The 19635-nt window shown below is 28.9% G+C and overlaps 2 protein-coding genes across 3 annotated transcripts in view; one reads left to right on the top strand and one right to left on the bottom strand.

The window, feature by feature from the left end:
• The window catches only part of LOC100210525 (uncharacterized), a 43288-nt gene that overhangs the window by 18428 nt on the left and 5225 nt on the right, over positions 1-19635 (top strand). For both annotated transcript variants that reach the window (XM_065799470.1, XM_065799471.1), the window contains exons 6-8: positions 10742-11004; positions 15257-16025; positions 16397-16519. In XM_065799470.1, the coding sequence (XP_065655542.1) occupies positions 10742-11004; positions 15257-16025; positions 16397-16519 (1155 nt within the window). The remainder of the gene's footprint in view (positions 1-10741; positions 11005-15256; positions 16026-16396; positions 16520-19635) is intronic.
• On the bottom strand, positions 3860-6281 carry LOC136081707 (uncharacterized). The gene is made up of 2 exons (XM_065799473.1): positions 5998-6281; positions 3860-5748 (listed from the first exon to the last, which is right to left on the bottom strand). The coding sequence occupies exons 1-2, from the start codon at positions 6232-6234 to the stop codon at positions 4726-4728; spliced, it is 1260 nt and encodes a 419-aa protein (XP_065655545.1). The 5' UTR covers positions 6235-6281; the 3' UTR covers positions 3860-4725.

The raw sequence follows: 19635 nt of genomic DNA, 5'->3' as shown, positions 1-19635 counted from the left end.
AAACAAACAAAAAACTTTTAAGCTGAAGAAGTTGGTCATAACAATCCAGCGAAAATTTCTTGTAAAAAATAAATTTAGTATCGAGAGAAATTCGTATTTATTGATGTTTTTAAAATAATAATTTACATACTCTTAAACAAGATGTCTACATTCAAAAAAGTAATAACTTATTTGTAAAAAAACTTTGATGTCAAAAATATTGTAAAGTAAAAAGAATTTTCAACGTGTTGTAGGTCATATCATAGATCATTTAAAGATTGAACTAGTTATACATGGATGATTGAATATACAGAATATTTTTTAACAAAATAGTAAAATATATTACCCACATTACTTTACATAATAAAGTTTTTTTTATTGAATTAGATAGATGAGACAGTTGCACATGACGCAAAATTTGCGTCATGTGGAACTCCTTTTTTTTTTTTTTTTTTTAAACATCTTCGCTTCCAACAAGGCCGCAAGCAGCCACTAATTAAAGTTGGAAGTTACTGAAAGAGAAAAGATGAAGATTGTAGAGCAAGATAACGATTGACGGACGACTTAAAGGATTGCAAATTATATGAATGAGTCAGGAAAGCAAGATGAAGGAAGCGAATTCCAAAGAGCAGATGTTCGAGGGAAAAAACTAGACAAATAAGCGTTTTTGGAGCACTTAGGAACAGTCACAGAAAAAGGATGAGACTTAATTGAATGACGAGTCACACGAGAATGAATTTTAGTAGATGGCACAAGAGACGCTAGCTCTTTAGAGCAGTGTCCATTATAGTATTTGTAGAAAAGAGAAAGAGAAGCAACACTACGACGATGTGATAATGGTTGGAGGTTGACTGCAAGATCAGGTCCAACTATGTTTACAATTCGTTTTTGGACCTTGTCTAAAAGAGATAGGCCATCATTAGAAGAACCACCCCAGATATGGCAACAGTATTCCATACAAGGCCGGATTTGAGATTTATAGAGATAGAGAATAGAATCCAAAGTAAGAAAATGCTTGTTGGCAATATCAGGTAGAACGCAACTAGTGGAATCAAGAGATGATATTGATGAAAAGTTTTTAGCAAACAATTCAGCTTTGTTTTTAGGTAGGCGACAAAGTCTGAACCATACAAGAGAGGTGGAATTAGAGATTTGCCCTTATTATTGATATTATTAAAGATTCTCCAGAAGTCACGAGAACCTAATTTTTGAGATGAGATACAAGATTTCATGACCTGAGAATAGCGGGCTTTGGCGTTAGACAAAACCTTTTTATAATTGTTTCTAGCAGTAATAAACAGACGTCTGTTTTCTAAAGAATTGTTTTGCTGATAAACATGGAAGTAACGATTTCGATTGGCAATCACAGCAGCACAGTGTGAAGAAAACCATGGAGGAGAGTGAGGCTTGACCTGGAATCGTCGAGAGGGAACAAAAGATTCCATACCAGCCTGAATCTACGAAGTTATGTTAGATGCGCATTTGTCGACAGGAAGACGAAAGATTTCTACCCAAGGGCCATCAAGAAGAAAATCACGGAAAGAATCCCAGTCAGCTTTACTGTAGTTGTAGGAGGTTTGATAATAGGGGGATTCAGGTGATGAAGAAGAATGAGATATTAGTTTTAGAGAGATCAAACTGTGATCAGAAGCACCTAAGGGTGAATGTGGAGAAACTGAGCAGTTACTAGAATCAGAAACAAGACATAAGTCGAGTAGAGAAGGTAAATGATTCGGGTTGTCAGAAAAGCGAGTTGAAAAGTTGACTATTTGAGTTAGGGATTGAGAAAGACAAAAGTTGTGGGGTTTAATGCCTGCAGAATCACTGACACTAGAGCCAAGCCATTCAGAGTGGTGAGCATTAAAGACACCGACAACTAAATTAGCTGATGGAAAAAGAGAGTGGGCTTGGTCAATATGGTCAGAAATAACATCAAAAAGAGTGCAGTCTTGAGACGAAGGAGAGCGATATAGAACAAAAAGAAAGGTAATAGAGTGAAGTGGTGCTAAACGAAATCAAATGAAAGAATAGTCTGTGGATTCAAACCTAGTTTCACGACAAATGGGTGAATTCTTACGAATGTTAATGCCCAAGCCAAGCATGTGACTATTTGAGTCTTTACGAATTAAAGGAAGATAACCATCAACACTAAGATCATAAGATTAAACAGCTGAACTCAAATTGGTCTCACAAAGAACAAGTAGGTCTGGTGAACTTTGCAAGAGATAAGACTCAACAGATGAAAAGTTACTTCGAAGACCACGAATATCAGTGAACGATAGGTTTAGAGAGCTTGGTGATGATGATGGTTTTTTTTTGTTTTATAGTTTTTGGTATTTTATTCATTTTTAAATTAGATTGAAGAACTTGACTCAAAACATAGATAGTACTCAGAACACTGTTTAATAGCCCAAGCAATTGCCTCATTACTACTAATAAACCCTAAGCCGTAACAAAGGGCTCCAAATGTGGCCTCCGCAATACACACCAAAAGTACAAACAGGGACACCATCCATGCGCAACATGGCACTGTTAATACTTTGATATTTTTCAGCTGTTGATGGAATCAGCCTCTCTGAGAGCTACCACAGCCGGCCTCAGAACCATAAAACTGAGTTTTAGAGCTGTACCCTCATTCGGAGATAATAAAATGAGTTGCCTAGTCATAAAAACAGAGACACAAGCAAAACCCATGCATTGAGTCAAGAAGATTCAACATCCTAAACTGGATAATGTATTAAAAATACATCTGCGCCAGCCGAATAGATGAAGAAGGGGTGCGTGGTTGGTCAACAGATAGAATCTGTTTACTCCTTAAAATATTTTTACCCCTGTGGAATCTGTTTACCCCTGTAGAAATCTGTTTACCCCTGTGGAAATAGTTTTATACGATTATACATTGAAACATGGGAGATGTAAATTTTGCATGGTCATAACTTTTGTTATTTAGAATATTTTTCTACAAAATTTAAAATCTGTCGATAAATTTAAATTTAGTTTACGATAGTAAAGTTGAAAATTTTACTATACTAGTGACCTAACGTTTGAGTAGTAGGGGGGGGGCAAACTTTTAAGGGCTCTTTTGTTCTCAAGCCTCCGCCATCCCAAATTTTTGCAAGGCCAGCTCATTTGGCATAGGTATAAACATACTTAAGTTTGGAGTTAGCACCATGTGTGTAAGTGTCCTATCTGAAACATCAAAAAATTCTGCGGGCGCCCATGCATCGAAATGACAACTGTCTCATCTATCCATTTAAATAAAAAGACTTTTAAAAACTTGGTTAGTATAATTTAGTATTTTGTTAAAAAATATTCCACTATCACCCATGCGTTTAATGTCTCCTATTGTTTGGCTATTGTTATTTATAACAATTGCTAGCGCGCATATCTTGGCCCTTAAACAATGAGTTAAACGGATCGCATATTTTGAAACCCTATACAAGCTCAGAATAGGCAAAGATATGCGCAATCTGATTCGCTGATTTTGAAAGAGAGGTTTTTGAGCGTATGTTTAAATCAAAACAAATGTCAAAAAACGCACTGTGAACCACAATAACCGCCAGGTTTGAAGTCTCCCCACATCCAATTTTTTTTTCTTATTAAGAAGTAACATAGTATATAAGTTAAGTAAAGGTATTAAGAACCTCCATAGGAATGGCTAGAATAAAATTTTTACACATCTAAACTTTAGATAAAAGGGGAGGGGCGGTACACCGTTAACCTTATTGAAGTTCATATATTTCACATTATTTCATGAAGAAACCTAATTTTTACTCTGTACTTGTGTACTCCCATAATATAAAGGCATTAAAAAAGTGTTAGAACATTTATATAACAGATTACAAAGAAAAAGAATGTAGGTATAAAAACAACAACAAAATGCATTTAATGTGAAAAATATCTTGACTAAGCTTTGAAATACAAAAATAGCATTCTATTTTATCAATACTCAATTAAAAGTATTTTTAATGCTATTAAAATACTTTGTAAATAATAATTTTGACATAGTTGTGTAGCAAAATATATTAAATTGATCAGTAAACTTGTTAACTATTTATTAAATGTTGAAAATTCCACAACACTTGACTTTAACCGTTTAGCATAGTCTGGGTGGCTTTGTCGTCTCTTATATTTATTCCATGTCTTTTTAAACTCATGATGAACAGATTCACCTGCTTGTTCAGAGTAAATTCCAAGCCCATTATCAGTATTGGTACTTTTTAGAAATGGTACAATATGGTTAACTGCAATATGAACTTTCCACGGTATATTCAAAGAAATGTTTTCAAAGTAAGTATTAATATATTCCCTTAAATTAGCATAAGACATCTTGAATTCGAAAACAACAGATTCAATATCACCAACTTTTTCTCCAAAGGTGGCTTGCTTCATTGATTGAAACTTTCTTAAACATTCAATTACTGGTAGTAAATCAAGCTTTCCTTGATCAGCAATATCACGAGAAAGAACATCTAACTTATCTAAAAGTCTGTTGGCATTGTTGCCATCAAATCCAATGCCATGGTAACCTCTGAAAAATATGTAATTTGAGTTTAACCACTTTTCAAAGCCAGGCCATAGTTTTGATAATAGTTTTCCAAAAGTTGTAACTATTCCGATTAATGTATGCAACTCAGGTACTGGAACTAAATTTTCAATAATTGTGTCTGGATCCTCTTCAAGATATAATAATCTTGGATTAATAACATTTTTATAATCAGCCATCTTTGATTTTGGTTTTCCAGCTTATGTGTATTTACTGTAATGATAATCGAGGGAACCAAGAGTTCGTTTTTCTCCACCATCCAAAAGACTCTCTCCTTCACACCACAAACAACTATATTTTCCAGCATGGCTTGTAATGCCAAACATTGAGTTTGCACACTTTAAATCAAATGCAACAGAATACTTAATATTTTGAAGATTAAGAGTATCAACTAATTTTCTAAGATTTCCATTGTGTTCAGACACTCCTTCTACAATAGCAACAATAAAACAACGCTTAACTCCAGAGTCATCAAGGTCAGGATGGTTGCTAGTTTTATCATGCGGATTAAAAACATTCATAGTGACCTTTAAAAAACCTTGACCAGAATCCACAGCAACTCTTACAATTGTAGAAAGAGGGTCAATATTCCTTTCAGTGATTATATCATGTATAAATTCATCAATATCTTTAATATAAACCATTGATTTATTTACTATATCACCAGCTTCAACAAATTCTTCTTCTTTACATGAAAAATATTCATTCATTTCTGCTTTTAAAGCCTCTAATTTTTTAACAATATTTCCTTCAATGCTACTTTGAAAGCCAAGACTTTTTATAAATATAGAACACATTTTTTTGGTTTTACACTGAGATAGTTCTAAACATTTTATAAGCTCAATGATTGTTCCAAAAGATACTTGACTAAAATTAGCACGGTCGCATTTGTCAGTAGTTCCGGCAACAATAGTTAATGGTTTCCCATAAGTAGCAATTGTGAATTTTTCACCTCTAAAAATATTTTCCTTTTCCATTTTTGTTTTTAAAATACTTGAAGCGACACGTTCTGCACTTGCTGATCCCAATGCATATGCTGCATTAACTAAATTTTTCACAGCTTGAACATCACTACAAAGATGAATAATGCCTGACTTAACAACTCCATAACATTTTAAGCACATCCTTTCATTTTTATCTTCATTTAACTCAGAAGTAATAATGTTAATATCTTTTGATATTTCTGAAACATCTGAAGTTCTTCTGATATCTTGACGGTTCATCTAATCAAAAAAAAAATCTAAAGCTATATAAATTAGTAATATAAAAAATATAACACAATAAAAATAAACACATCGATGACATATTAGTTCCTAAAACAAGCTGTTTAAATGTTTTTTTTTTTTTCAAGTTTATCAAAGTTCATTGAGACACATCTCTTTCTTTATTTAAAATTAATAAAAAATAAAACAACTTTATTTAATTAAACACTAAGTCTTAAATATAGTTTTTTATTAATTTTATCAACTAACCTGAGAAATTTGCTTTAGCCACTTATCAAGGTATTTTGTATCGTTTTTTTCCAAACAATAAAGGTTTTTATAACAATTGCTACAAATAACTTTAGGATGGTTTGCTAAATTTTGATCATAGCTATCCCAAATAAAAGTTTTTATTTTTTCTTCAATAGCTTTAGATATTTTATGAAGCTTTGCTGACTTTTTACCAAAGATTTTAAAACAAACAGCACATAGATTGTTGACCGCCATTTAATAAAAATTGTCGTTGTGTAACAGAGTATGTCTAAAATCAAACTACGCCGATATTTGATTAGCAAATTATAGCCTTTTTTTCTGAAAATGGCGGATGTTTTTTAACTAAAAATTATAATTTTTATTCTTTGATTTTCATACATTTTTCCATTCCCCTAGAGGTTTTTACTAACCAAATATTTATTTTCATATATACAACTAAATATTTATAAAAAAAAATCTGATGTGGGGAGACTTCAAACCTGGCGGTCACTGTGGTTCATTGTGAACGTATTGAATAATAAAAGTGAATTCGAGTAATTTCATAAAAAACCAAATAGTAATGGCAAAAAAAATTATGGTTTTTCTATCCAATTTTGTGCAATATAGTACAAATACTTATACAAACCCTCACAACTCAAAACATCCGTGATTTTCAGAATTTTTTCTCAAAAATAAAGATTTAAAATAATTAGTTTGTTTTTTTAATTGTTTTTATAATTCTAAGATATAAAAAAGACAACCATTGTAACAAACTATAAACCAGATGGTAAAACTTGACTATACTGTGATTCTCATACGATAAATTTTTAAAACAATTTTAAAATTTACCTTCTACTATCAACAGACTATTATTGACTTGGTATAATTTTTTTAAATTAAGTTCCCATTTATCTAATCATTTAACAAGAAAAGTATTTTGAAAAAATAGCCTAATTTCTTTTTAGAACTTTACACTTATTACTCCCATATATAAATTATATAAAACACTAAAAAAGTTTGAGAATATTGCTTATTGGTTGTTATAGCTAGCCCAGATGATTTGCAACACTCTTAAACTTTAAAAAAGCAATTGTAAGCAAGAGCAAATTTAGAATTCCTTTGGTAATGTATTGTAATAAAAGATCACAAAGCATTGTAGCATAATAAGCTATTAGAAAAAATCTATAACCTGATGTCTACAAGTGTGTTTTGATATAGTAAATTGATTACCAAAAGCAATGACTCTCAACTTACCACACCTTTATGAAAAACTAAGTGTAAAAAGGTAAAAACAAGAAAGATTGCAAACATGCAAGTTCATATTGTTGTTTATTTCAATTTCAAAACTCAATACATGTTTGTTGATATATAGCTTTTAACCTGAACAAAATACTTGCTATTGTATTCTATAATTAATATAAAATGTGTATTCTTTAATAGCAACTGATGGTAAATAATATTAAATAAAGCAGCAAACTTTGATAAATTTTATTTATTTATAATGCTAATAATTTATTTTACATTACATACTCCAGTAGAAAAAAAATATGTCTGCTCTAAAAAAATAAGAAAAAAAACTTTAACTAAACTTTACAAATTTTATAGTTTCATTATGCAATTTTTGAATAACCAATAAAAACAAGTGTTCTTTTTTTAAATTTCTGTGAATATCTTGTTTATTAATATAAAAACAGAGATGCGTCATGTTTTATTTTGATGTAATATTAATAATTTTTTTGAAACTTGCTTCTTCAAATGTAAAAGCTAATTTTGATGAAATTATTTTAATTACAAAAATTGCCATAATTCACCTTTATTTGGTTAAATTTTTGACTTTAATACTCAGTAAAGTTTTAATGTTCAGTAAAAAAACAAATATCACTTTTTTTGTTAAATTTTCCAATATACTATTATCCAATTTATTATTCAAATTATTTCCATTAGATTAATATCCAATTTTCATCCATTATAATATATATAAAGAAAAATATTGATGTACGCCTTATCAGCCTTCTCAAAATTTAGGTTGAACAGTAACTTCTTCAGGGTTCGTAGATTTATATGGAACATACAAGCTAGTTTGGCAAAACATCTGTAAAAATTTTCTTTTTCCAAAATTTTAAATGTTAAACTGTTTATAATTAACAAGTTGGTATAAAGATGCAGTAACGAGCTTAGAACAACCTCTGCCTCAGCTTAAAATTTATACTTTGCATATTTTAAGTACTTTACCAGTAGTCTGGTGCAATTGCATATAAACTTTGTATCGAGCATGCTTTATAGAACATGGACATTATTTTTGATGAGAAACACATTCAGAAATTGCACACATGCAAATTCAAGTGAAATATTTCAAGAGTTTATACATACAAAACACATTTTATAATAGCAAAAATATTCATAGCATGACAACTTATTTTGTTCTTTTTTTCTGATAATTTTCTTTTCTTTTTTTTATTACTCTTTTTTCATTAAAACGTTTGATTTTACCCACTTAGTTTGGTTTTTTAAATCTTTTTTTTTTTCATTAATACAATACAAAAAATGCCACAATCATTTGTCATAATTCACTTTTATTTATGCCATAATCCACTTTTATTTGGTTAAGTTATTTGACTTACTTTTTCCATTAGGTTTTTAATGGTTTAACACAATGTTTTGATAAAGTTATGTAATAAAAAAATATATCAGCCTCCTCCAAACTATGGTTGAAACAAAGCATGAAAACAAAATCTCCTCAGAGCTCATATATTGACATGGAACATGTGAGCTAGTTTTGCAATTAGTTCAAATTTTCTTTTTTAAAAAACTCTAAGTTTCAACTCTTTATAATAAACATGTAAATCAGTTTATAAATAAAGTTCTTCACTAGTAGTCACGTAAAACTGCCTATAAACTTTGTTTGCAAAAGTGCTTCACTATTAGTCTTATACAACATACTTATATAAACTATGTATTTGAGAATGCTTTAAGGCCAAGAGCATATTTTAGGAGAAACACATTTGTAGATTTTTCAAATTTACTTCAACACATCTTTTTTTTTCGTTTCTTAAAATTAACAATAGATAAAATCTTCATCACCAAGATAAACTTTATTGAAACTTTTACGAGTGAAAATTCTCTTGTACAAATAAATTTTGATACATTTTAAATACTCTGAAGAATACTAAAATAAAATGAATTTCCTGTGTTGATAGTAACACATTACTTTAAAATTTATTTCAAAAATCTGTTTGTTTTGATTTTAATTATATTTTTCAACAAAATTGCACTTGCCTTTCTTTCAAAATCAGGGAATCAGATTGCTCATTTTTCTGCCTATTCTGAGCCTGTATAGGGTTTCAAAATATGCAAACGGGTCAGGGGAACAACATCAGTTTTTACCGTGTCTAATAACATCTGTCCAACAAAATCTGTAAATATACAATGATGTATAATAACATCTGTCCAATATCGCCTGTAAATACAATGAAGTATAATAACATCTGTCCAACAACATCTAAAATTTCATTGATGTCTAACAACATCTGTGCAAAAATTAAATGAATATTACAGATTTAGTTACATCTTTTAAATTATCAATGTATAACAACATCTGCCCAACTACATCTGTAAATTCTACAGATCTAGTTACATCTTTTAAATCATCAAAGTATAATAATATCTGTGCAATTACATCTGTGAATTCTGCAGATGTATTTACATTTTTGAAATTATCAAAGTGTAATAACATCTGTGCAACTACATCTGTGGATTTTAAAAAATATTAACTATTAACACATTTTAACCAGATGTTGTTATGTATAGGAATTATTTCAGATGAACTACATCTGGAGAAAATTCTTTCAGATGTTATTGGACTTGGAGAAAAATTACCAGATGAAGTTACATCTTCCTAAAAACATTATTTGGGGTCGTTGAATTTTCAGATAATAGTCCAATATTATCTGAAAATTCAACAGTCTAATATCATCTGTACACTTTTGTCCAAGATCATCTGTATTTAAAAAATAAAAAGTGTACAGATGATATTAGACAACTCCTCAGATGTTGTTGGACAGATGTAGTAATCTTTTACCAGTTAAACATCCAACTTCTTGGTCGAATGTACCCCACACATGTTATATATAAACAAATGCTGTTAAAAGTCAAAATCAATTTTTTGAAGTAAATTCAATACGAAGGTTTTTAACTCAAGATATCATTAAATAATGAACAACACAAACGTTTAGGAATTTAAAAATGGAAAAGAGATTTTCTGCAGATTTTTTAAAACATAAAAAATTACCTTTTATATCAATAATCTGATTTTCTTTTATATAACTAATGCTCATGAAGATGGGTTGATACTTGTTTCCTGTGATCACTTATCAACCAGACGAAACATGCATAAAAATTTTATGTGGTAATTTTAGGCATGCTCCTTATGGTCAAATGTTCCCCCTCGTTCTTACATATCTATTTATCTAATATTTTCTTTTAGGTTGTCTAATATTTAGCACAGTTTTTTTCTTGTGTGTGAATTTTTTGTTTTAAAAAATGATAAATTAACTTACAAAATATATCTAAAATGTGACGTTTTTCAGTGATAGTTTAGTTATCAAAAACTTCCTATTTTTATTGGTCAAATTTCCTCATATTTCAATAAAATTATTCAATTTAACACATATTTAAAATTTTGGCATCATTAATGTTCTTATAATAATTGTAAAAGTTGTTTCCAATATTGTTTTTATTGATGTTAATGTTGTTACTACTTTAGAAAAATGGAATGAAACACCTTTAAAAGAATACTTTGTTAAAAGTGGGTTGAAATATCGTTTTCGGGTGATATGTCACGGTGTTATTTATCCATTTCGAATCTCTGTTGATAACCACACTTTGACAGTTATTTCTTCAGATGGTTATGATCTTAAACCTCGTGAATTTGAATCTTTAATAATAAATCCTGGTGAAAGATATGACTTTTTATTAACTGCAAATCAAATTATCGATAGCTATTGGATACGAGCAGATTCTTTAGAGGTAGATAAAAATATCTAATAGAGTATATATTTTTGATATTGTTTGAGTTATTTGAATTGAAATTATATTTTAATTTATTTAATTATTTAAGTTTCAAATTGTTTAATTTCAATTAATAGCTAATGGTGTTTAATATTCATGACCAAATTTGTGTTCTTTTGCTGGGTTATTGAAGTTAAAAACTGGTATTAAAGTTTAAATGTAAACTCTATATGAAAAAAAGATAAGTTTTGTGTAAAAAAACCTTATTTTATTAGAAAATCACTACTTAATGAATAAATCTTTACTTTATAGAAAAATCTTTATTTTAAAATAGCAATAATAATAAATAATAGCCTAGACAACTGTTTTTTAAACAGTTGTGGAGTACAATAACAGTAGATGTTGCACTGTATCAGCTTTTAACTAAGTAGGTGTTTACTGTTAATGTTGTTTTTACTTTTTGTTTTAATAAAAAGTTTTTGTAAATCTCTGAATTGTCTAATTTATTTTTGAATAGATTTATTGACTCAGCTTCTATTAAATCATTTGGCAGACTATTCCACGTGTTTCACACCAAGCTTGAATAGCAAATTCCACATGTGGATGAATGATAGTTGTATATAACTTTTTTACTTTATTATTATCAAAAAATTTAAATGTTCGTTTTATAATGCCTAGCATCATATTTGCTTTACCAACAGCTGAGTTAACTTGAGTTTGCCATTTTAGATCTGATTATATTACTATGCCTAGGTCTCTTTTATCTTCTGTACTAGATATGGTATGGTAGTGTCTGGTGTCAATATCATGCATTATATACACTCTATATGGATTTTTTTTACCCATATGTATAACCTTATATTTTTCATAATTCAATTTTGTTAACCAAGTGGAGGACCATGCCATGATTTTGTCTATATCTAATTGTAATTTCTCATTGTCACTTGCATTCTTTATGATGTTTATGATTTTACTATCGTTGTCATATAGTTTTATCTTATTATTGACCTGATCCAGTAGATCGTTGATAGATTTTAGGAACAGTAACGATCCTAATACTGATCCCTGTGGCATGCCACTGACAACTGGTAACCATTTTAATGTACAATCTCCAAGAATAACTCTGTTTTCTATTGCTTAAAAACTCTTCAATCCAACTTAGAACATTGCCAAAGATACCATATGACTTTAATTTGTTCATCAAATGTGATTGTGGCACTTTATCAAAGGCTTTAGCAAAATCCAGATACAAACATATCGATTGAATAACCAGCTTCTAAAGCATTTGTTATGATATCTAAAGTTTTTTTATAAGTTAGTTACACAGCTTTCATTTTTTTATGAATCTGTGCTGATTTTCATTTAATAAACCATTTGTTATTAGATAATCTAAAATTTCATTTTTAATCAGTGATTCCAAAATTTTACATGGAAGCGATGTTAGTGAAATTGGTCGATAATTTGATGCATTGGTTTTATCACCCTTTTTAAATAATTGTGAGATATTTGCTGATTTCCATAAATCAGGTAGCTTTTGTTCCATCAATAATTTCTTTTATATCAGAAGCAGAGGTTCACTAATTGTAGTATGGCATTTATTCAAGACATGTGGACTAACTTTATCTACACCAACCGATTTATTGATATCTAATTGTTTTAATTTTTTCTTAATTGAATCACGTATGATTACATTATCTATATCTAATTGTAAAGTTTTATCCGTTGTTGATATAATAACTGGTGTGTTACCTTTATCTTGAAGAACAAAAACTGAGTTGAAACTATTGTTTAATACGTCAGCTATTGCTTTGCCATTTGTATGTAGATTGCCTTGTTCATCAAAAATTGACATTATACCAGATTTCATTTTTTTGTTTGCATTGACATATCCATAAAAGATCTTCGTATTCAATACGCTTACGTTTAACAGTATTTTCAATTAGTTTGCATTGTTGTTTTTATTATGCAATAGGGATGATGATTTGAAATTATTGGATATTAATTTTTTCCACAAATTTGCTTTTTCTCTTAATTCGGCTTTTAATTGATCGTCTATCCACGGTCTTATATTCCTTTTCTTGTTATTTTGTTTTGGTATGTGTTGAACTGATAGCTCTTGATATTTATCTAAAAATGTTTCATAGCATTCATTGACACTTTTATTGTGAAAATTTTTTAACCAATCAGTGTTTTTGAACCCTTCATTCATTTCATCATAATTTCCTCTTATAAAATTGAGTATTGATTTGCTATATAATTCTTTTGTACTAGTTAAAGCCCAAGTCTCATAATACCAGAGTAAAATTTGATATGCCTTTTCTATGTTGCTCAAGGGTGGATTGTGATGTATGACTGAGATACACTCAAGTGCATCAGTTAAGACCAAGTCCAGTGTATTTGTTGCATTCTTGTATTCGTTTATATGTATATATTAAAAACAACTATCGAAGCGTTTTTCAACCTTTTGTTTTATTACATAAAATCGTATATAAATACAAAGTTATAATTCCCATGACAATTATAAAACAACAATAGTCATTAAAAACCATAAATGAATGCGTGACTTTCATAGCGTTTATCTACGTGACTTTTACCACGTTTATCAACATGACTTATACCACGTATATGTAATAATTTTAATTCACCAACTTTAATAGAACAGTATTTCCATCTGATACTGATGAAGCTGTTGGATTAAAGATTGAATTTATTATGTTTTGATGTAAATAATTATAATTTTAATTATCTAAAAACATTTGTGCTGATTCATCATTATTTAGTACTGTTTGCACATTATTATTGCTCCATTTTATATTTGGATAATTGAAGTCACCAGCTTTTATGAGACCAGTATATTTGTTATTATCACTAGATTTTTAGCTTGTTTAAAAATCAATTCAATTTTGTGATTAGTGGCTTTTGATATGTCTGGTGGACGATAGATACAGCCAGTTAATATGGTTTCATTTTTAAGTACTAATAAAAATTCATTTTACTAGTAAAGCTTCACTTTGTAAGAAAAAACTTTATTTAATGAGTAAATAAATCATCATGTTTAATAAGTAAGTCCCTCAACGAGCAAATCTTTGTTTAATGAATAAATGTTTACGTTATAAATAAAACTTTATAAGAATGAATATATTGTATAAGAGATATAAATAAATATATGAGAAAAAGAAACTATTTAGAAATAAAAGTTGTTGTTTTTCTCTTTCATACTTAATATCAATAAATCAATTAAATATAAAAAAAACCAAATATAATAAAATAACTAACCAAATAGATATATACCAGGGTCTTAACCGGCCCAATGGTACCGCTAAGACTGTGGAAAAATATATATATATATAAAGTTTATGTATATATATATATATATATATATATATATATATATATATATATATATATATATATATATATATATATATATATATATATATATATATGTATATATATATATATATATATATATATATATATATATATATATATATATATATATATATATATATATATATATATATATATAAAGTTTATATATATATATATAAAGTTTATATATATATATATATATATTTATATATATATATATATACACATATATATATATACATACATACATACATACATACATACATACATACATACATACATACATACATACATACATACATACATACATACATACATACATACATACATACATACATACATACATACATACAGAATATTATCTAGAAATTTATTTCCAGGAATATATTTTTTACCGCATTTTTGCAATATTGGAATAATAATTGTTTTTGTTCTTCAAACTATTAGGAACCTTTATTAAATTTGTCCTATTACTTCAAAAAAAAAAAGGTCATTGAATTTTGGGAATTTTAAACCCATTGGGAATTCCACAGTCTTAGCGGTACCATTGGGCCGGTTAAGACCCTGGTATATATCTATTTGGTTAGTTATTTTATTATATTTGGTTTTTTTTATATTTAATTGATTTATTGATATTGAATGGAAAAAAATATAAATGACATACAGAAGTTTAATTATATTAAACTTCTGTATGTCTAAAATAATATATTATATATATATATATATATATATATATATATATATATATATATATATATATATATATATAAATATATATATATATATATATATATATATAAATATATATATATATATATATATATATATATATATATATATATATATATATATATATATATATATTCTATCGTTATATCACTTACTATTTTTATCTTAGGTGGGTAATCCGAATCACTATGTCAGAGCTATTTTGCGCTATACAAATTCTACAGAATTGCCAAAGACAAATCGCAGTCTATGTACAGTTGAAAAACAATGTGTTGTTTTAAATTGCCCATACAAATACTATCCTCAAAATGAAAATACAGTTTGTGTAAAAATTGATGAATTGGAAAATCTTATTGATGAATCTCCACCAAAATTTGAAAAAGATTCAATAGAAGAATTTATGAATTTTGTACAAGATACAAACCAAATGAATGTAAACGGTCGTCATTTTGTTCATCCAGGATTTAATTCACTTGAGTTGTCTGAAGAGATTGATGAGTTTATAGACTGTAAAAAAAAGAATTGCAGTGGTTTTGAAATATGTTATTGCTACAATGAGCTAACTATTCCATATGATAAAACTATACAAATGGTGTGGTCAAATCATCCCTTTGGTTCAACTAGACACCATCCAATCCATTTACATGGGCATAGCTTTTATGTGTTAAAAATGGATTATGGTGTTTACAATGAAACTAATGGAATCAAGATAAGTAATAATTTGAATATTAACTGTACTGGTGAAACATTTTGTGTTCAACCAACCTGGAGAAATAGTAGTTGGAAAAATGGTAATGTGCCCGGTTTAAATCTTAAAAATCCACCTATAAAAGATACATTAATTGTACCTGCAGGAGCTTATGCTGTTATAAGATTTCGATCAAACAACCCTGGAAAATGGTTTTTGCATTGTCATGTTGAATTTCATGCAATGCAAGGTAGTTTTTTTAAAAAAAATTTTAACAACTTTTAGTTTGTCATGTTGAAAAGTTTGAGAGTAATCTCAATTATTACTTTTAAATAGATTCTGAAAATTTAGAATCTGAGATTAAAGCAATTGCATAATTTTTATCTTGCATAATTTTTATCTTGCATAATTTTTATCTTGCATAATTTTTATCTTGCATATTTTTTTGACACCCTCTTTGTCAACCTAATATATTTTTGTAAAAAATTCTAAAATTGCACCCAGAAACTCTCTGGTTGAAAGAAATTCGTCTTTTTTTAATAAAATAATAAAGAGCAAATAATTTATGAAGTATTAAATAAAATGTTTTTGATGTGATAATAAATTAGTTAAGTATTTTAGGTATGGCAATGGTAGTTAATGAAGCTCAAGACAAGCAAGCACCTCTTCCAGACGGGTTTCCTGTTTGTAAAAATTTTATGGATAATTTTATGGATTCCAGAGATAAACTATCTGTCAAAAACGGTTTGTTTTTAAAAAAATTTTTTGTTTAATTATATTGTTTACAGTATAAAACCTTTTGCAAGTTTAATCTATGTATGTATGCAGTGTCCAAAAATTTGTGAACAAGCTAAACAAAATTAAGTTCTCTTAATATTTCAGCACTTACTTCACAAAATCCAATATATTTTATACCAATTAAAAGGTTTTCATGTTTAATATTATGTTTTGAACAAATACTGATTATTTAATTAACGTACTTTAATTGATTTTAAAAATAATGATTTGTGATGAGTTCAAAAATTTGCAAACATATTGAAGTTTTCACAATTTTCTCAAAAAATTTATTGCTAATTTAGCTATAAAAATTTATTGTGAAAATTTTTAAGTGATTGAGGTCACAGAGTATAAGACAGGGGTGGGGAACCTTTCTGAGCTTGGGGGCCGCATGACCCTTGAAAAAATGTTTGGGGGCCGCACTTATAAATATGCAAATTTGGTGTATAGTACTCGTACTAATGTTATATTTCTTAAAGCATCTTGTATCACAATATTTCTTAAGGCATGTATCACAATATTTCTTAATGTTTCATGTATCACAAAAGTTATCAATAACTTTTCTGATTCTGTTTCTTTTGAACCAGAACTTGATATTTGGCTCTATCTTCGTAGTTTTAAGCTTCAGTTGGTCTTCTAGATGCTCATCGGTCAACTGTAACCTTAAACAAGACTTGATAAATGTCATGTGTGAAAATGTAGAATCACAGCAGTAGGTTGTATCAAAGCAGCTCAGAAGACGCCTGGCAATTTGACAGAATTTTGGATACTCAACTGCAGTTTTCCAAATTTCCAATGGGTCCTTCTTGTTGTCAAAGAGAGATTTTAGGATATTGTCCTCAGAAAGCTCAATCAATTCCATCTGTAAATATTCTGGAGCTGTTGAAATTTCCACAAGATGAGGCTGAAAAGCTAGTTTCAGTGTTTCATTATGTTCTTTAAAGCCTTTAAACCTGTCATTAAATTCTGCAATCAAAGAATCCAGGACTGTTTCCTATCTTGATATATCATTGTTTTCCAATCTTTTCTCATTTTTTTGTTCAAGAATAATTTTTGTGAGCTCTGGTTCTGTTGATAAATTTGACTTAAAAATAAGGTCTTTGAGAAAAACAAGTTTTTTCTTGAATGCCTGAATCTGTTGCCACATTTCATTGATTGACTTAGTTTTACCTTGCAATGAACTATTCAGCATGTTATGCTTTGCCATCAGATTGCAGAGCATCTCTACAAAATTCTGGATTAGAAAGCTCACAGATCTCCTTTTGACTTGTAAAAAACTCCTCAATATGTTTTCGAAGCTCAAGCAATTTTTGCAGTACTAACCTTTGTGACAGCCAACAAACTTTGGAATAGTAAGGAAGATCCACAGAATATGTTTCTTCATCAGATTGCAGAAGGTTTCGAAACTGTCGATGGCGTGAAGAATTTGCCCGTATTCAATTTACAATCCCTATAACTTTTTTTAATGTGTCCTTTAAAGTAGTAGCTTTTGCACAAAGACTTTGCTGATGGAGAATACAATGAAATTTAATCTGTATGTAATCTGTAGGTATCTGTATGTAATCTGTATGTAAAATGTAAATGTAATGACAATCTGGATCAGGCAATTCTTTTTTAAGGAAAACAATGAACCCTTCATTTTTTCCACACATAGAAGGAGCTCCATCAGAACAAATGCTGACTAGATTTTTCAACTGAAGTTGAGCCTGAAAAATTTTTTGCTTTGAAAGCAGCAAGTATATGACAGTTCACCAAGAAAGCGGAAGCTGCTTAAACTTATCCACTTTATCTGGATCCATACATGACACTGCTTCAATATGGCAAGCCTTCAAGGTTTCAATATCACTATATGGTTTTCCTCCTTTGCCAAGAATGAGAGCAATTTTATATGTTGCTTCAGTTGCTCTATTTCCATGTTCTTGAACAATTGAAAATATCTGCTGTTGTTTGCTCTTTTGAGACTTCAGTTTTGCTAATGCATTTTTTTGAGCTTCTTCCTCTAATTTTGCATACTTTGCAGTAGCATTCTTCAAAGTAGCAATTGTGAGGTCGCATAACAAGCATTAGAATCATGAAGTAATCTTCCTCCCATTTTTCATTAAAAGACCGATTTTCCTGATGCATCGTCTTGATTTTTTAGGGAGAACTGACACTTTGACACTAGTTGAAAAATTAGACATAAATAGAAAACCATGATATACATTATAATACAAAAACTTACAGTCAATTGATTTCTACTGTCACAAAAAAAAATCCGTATGGTGTTTTTATTTATTCATTTGGTTTGGTTTTGTTGTTATTTCTGTCAATCAATTACTACTGTACCAGCTTTGTCAAGTTAAACAATTTTTTCCCTTAATTAACATTAGCATTCATACACTTTACTATAACTAAAATGTAAAAATAAAGTAATTTTTTAAGTTTCATTATTTTCTCTAAAATATTAAAAAAAAAATTTAAGTTCTTAATTTTACATTTCGGGGCCGCACAAAGAGTGTCTAGGCGCTGCAGGTTCCATACCCCTGGTATAGGAAATGTATGACATCTTCAGTGAAAAAGTTGTTAGTGAAATCATTACAAATGTAAATTTGTTTCTTAAGACAGCACAGCTTTATGGAGAGATATGGACTTATGAAGAGATGCGGTAGTGGTGTAGTGGTAAAGTGCTCGCTTCATAAGCGAGAGGCTCCGAGTTCAATCCCCACCATGTCCCTGGTAGTACCGTGCTCAACTTGTTTCTCTGCGCAGCGGCCTTGTTTGTCAAGGTTTGTGTTTCGGAGTTGTAGAGTTGAGAGAGGGTTATAACCACTATTAAGTAGCCTCCTCATCTGTAGAGGCATTATTGGCCTTGAGAAAATAAATAACAAAAAAAAAAAAAAAAGATATGAACTTACTTTTTAGAACTTTTAAAACTCCTCTTTTTTAAAATAAGTTGTGTTTAATCAACTTTTTTAATTAAAAAAAAGAATTAAGCAATTTACTTGAGTAGATTATATGTTTTATTAGTATTACTGATTACAATTCATGAACCAATCAATATATATATATATATATTTATATATATTTATATATATATATATATA

This window comes from Hydra vulgaris, chromosome 06, assembly GCF_038396675.1.
Source record: "Hydra vulgaris chromosome 06, alternate assembly HydraT2T_AEP".
Classification (NCBI taxonomy): domain Eukaryota; kingdom Metazoa; phylum Cnidaria; class Hydrozoa; order Anthoathecata; family Hydridae; genus Hydra; species Hydra vulgaris.
Note: the sequence above shows the minus strand (reverse complement) of the source record. Positions and strands in the feature narration are given on the sequence as shown.

What these genes read in the sequence shown, in the direction of transcription:
- LOC136081707 (XM_065799473.1), bottom strand. Translation starts at nt 6,234, where the DNA reads ATGGCGGTCAACAATCTATGTGCTGTTTGTTTTAAAATCTTTGGTAAA. An exon ending in GGCTAAAGCAAATTTCTCAG is followed by an intron (nt 5,749 to 5,997) that starts GTTAGTTGATAA and finishes TTTTTTGATTAG; the next exon opens with ATGAACCGTCAAGATATCAG.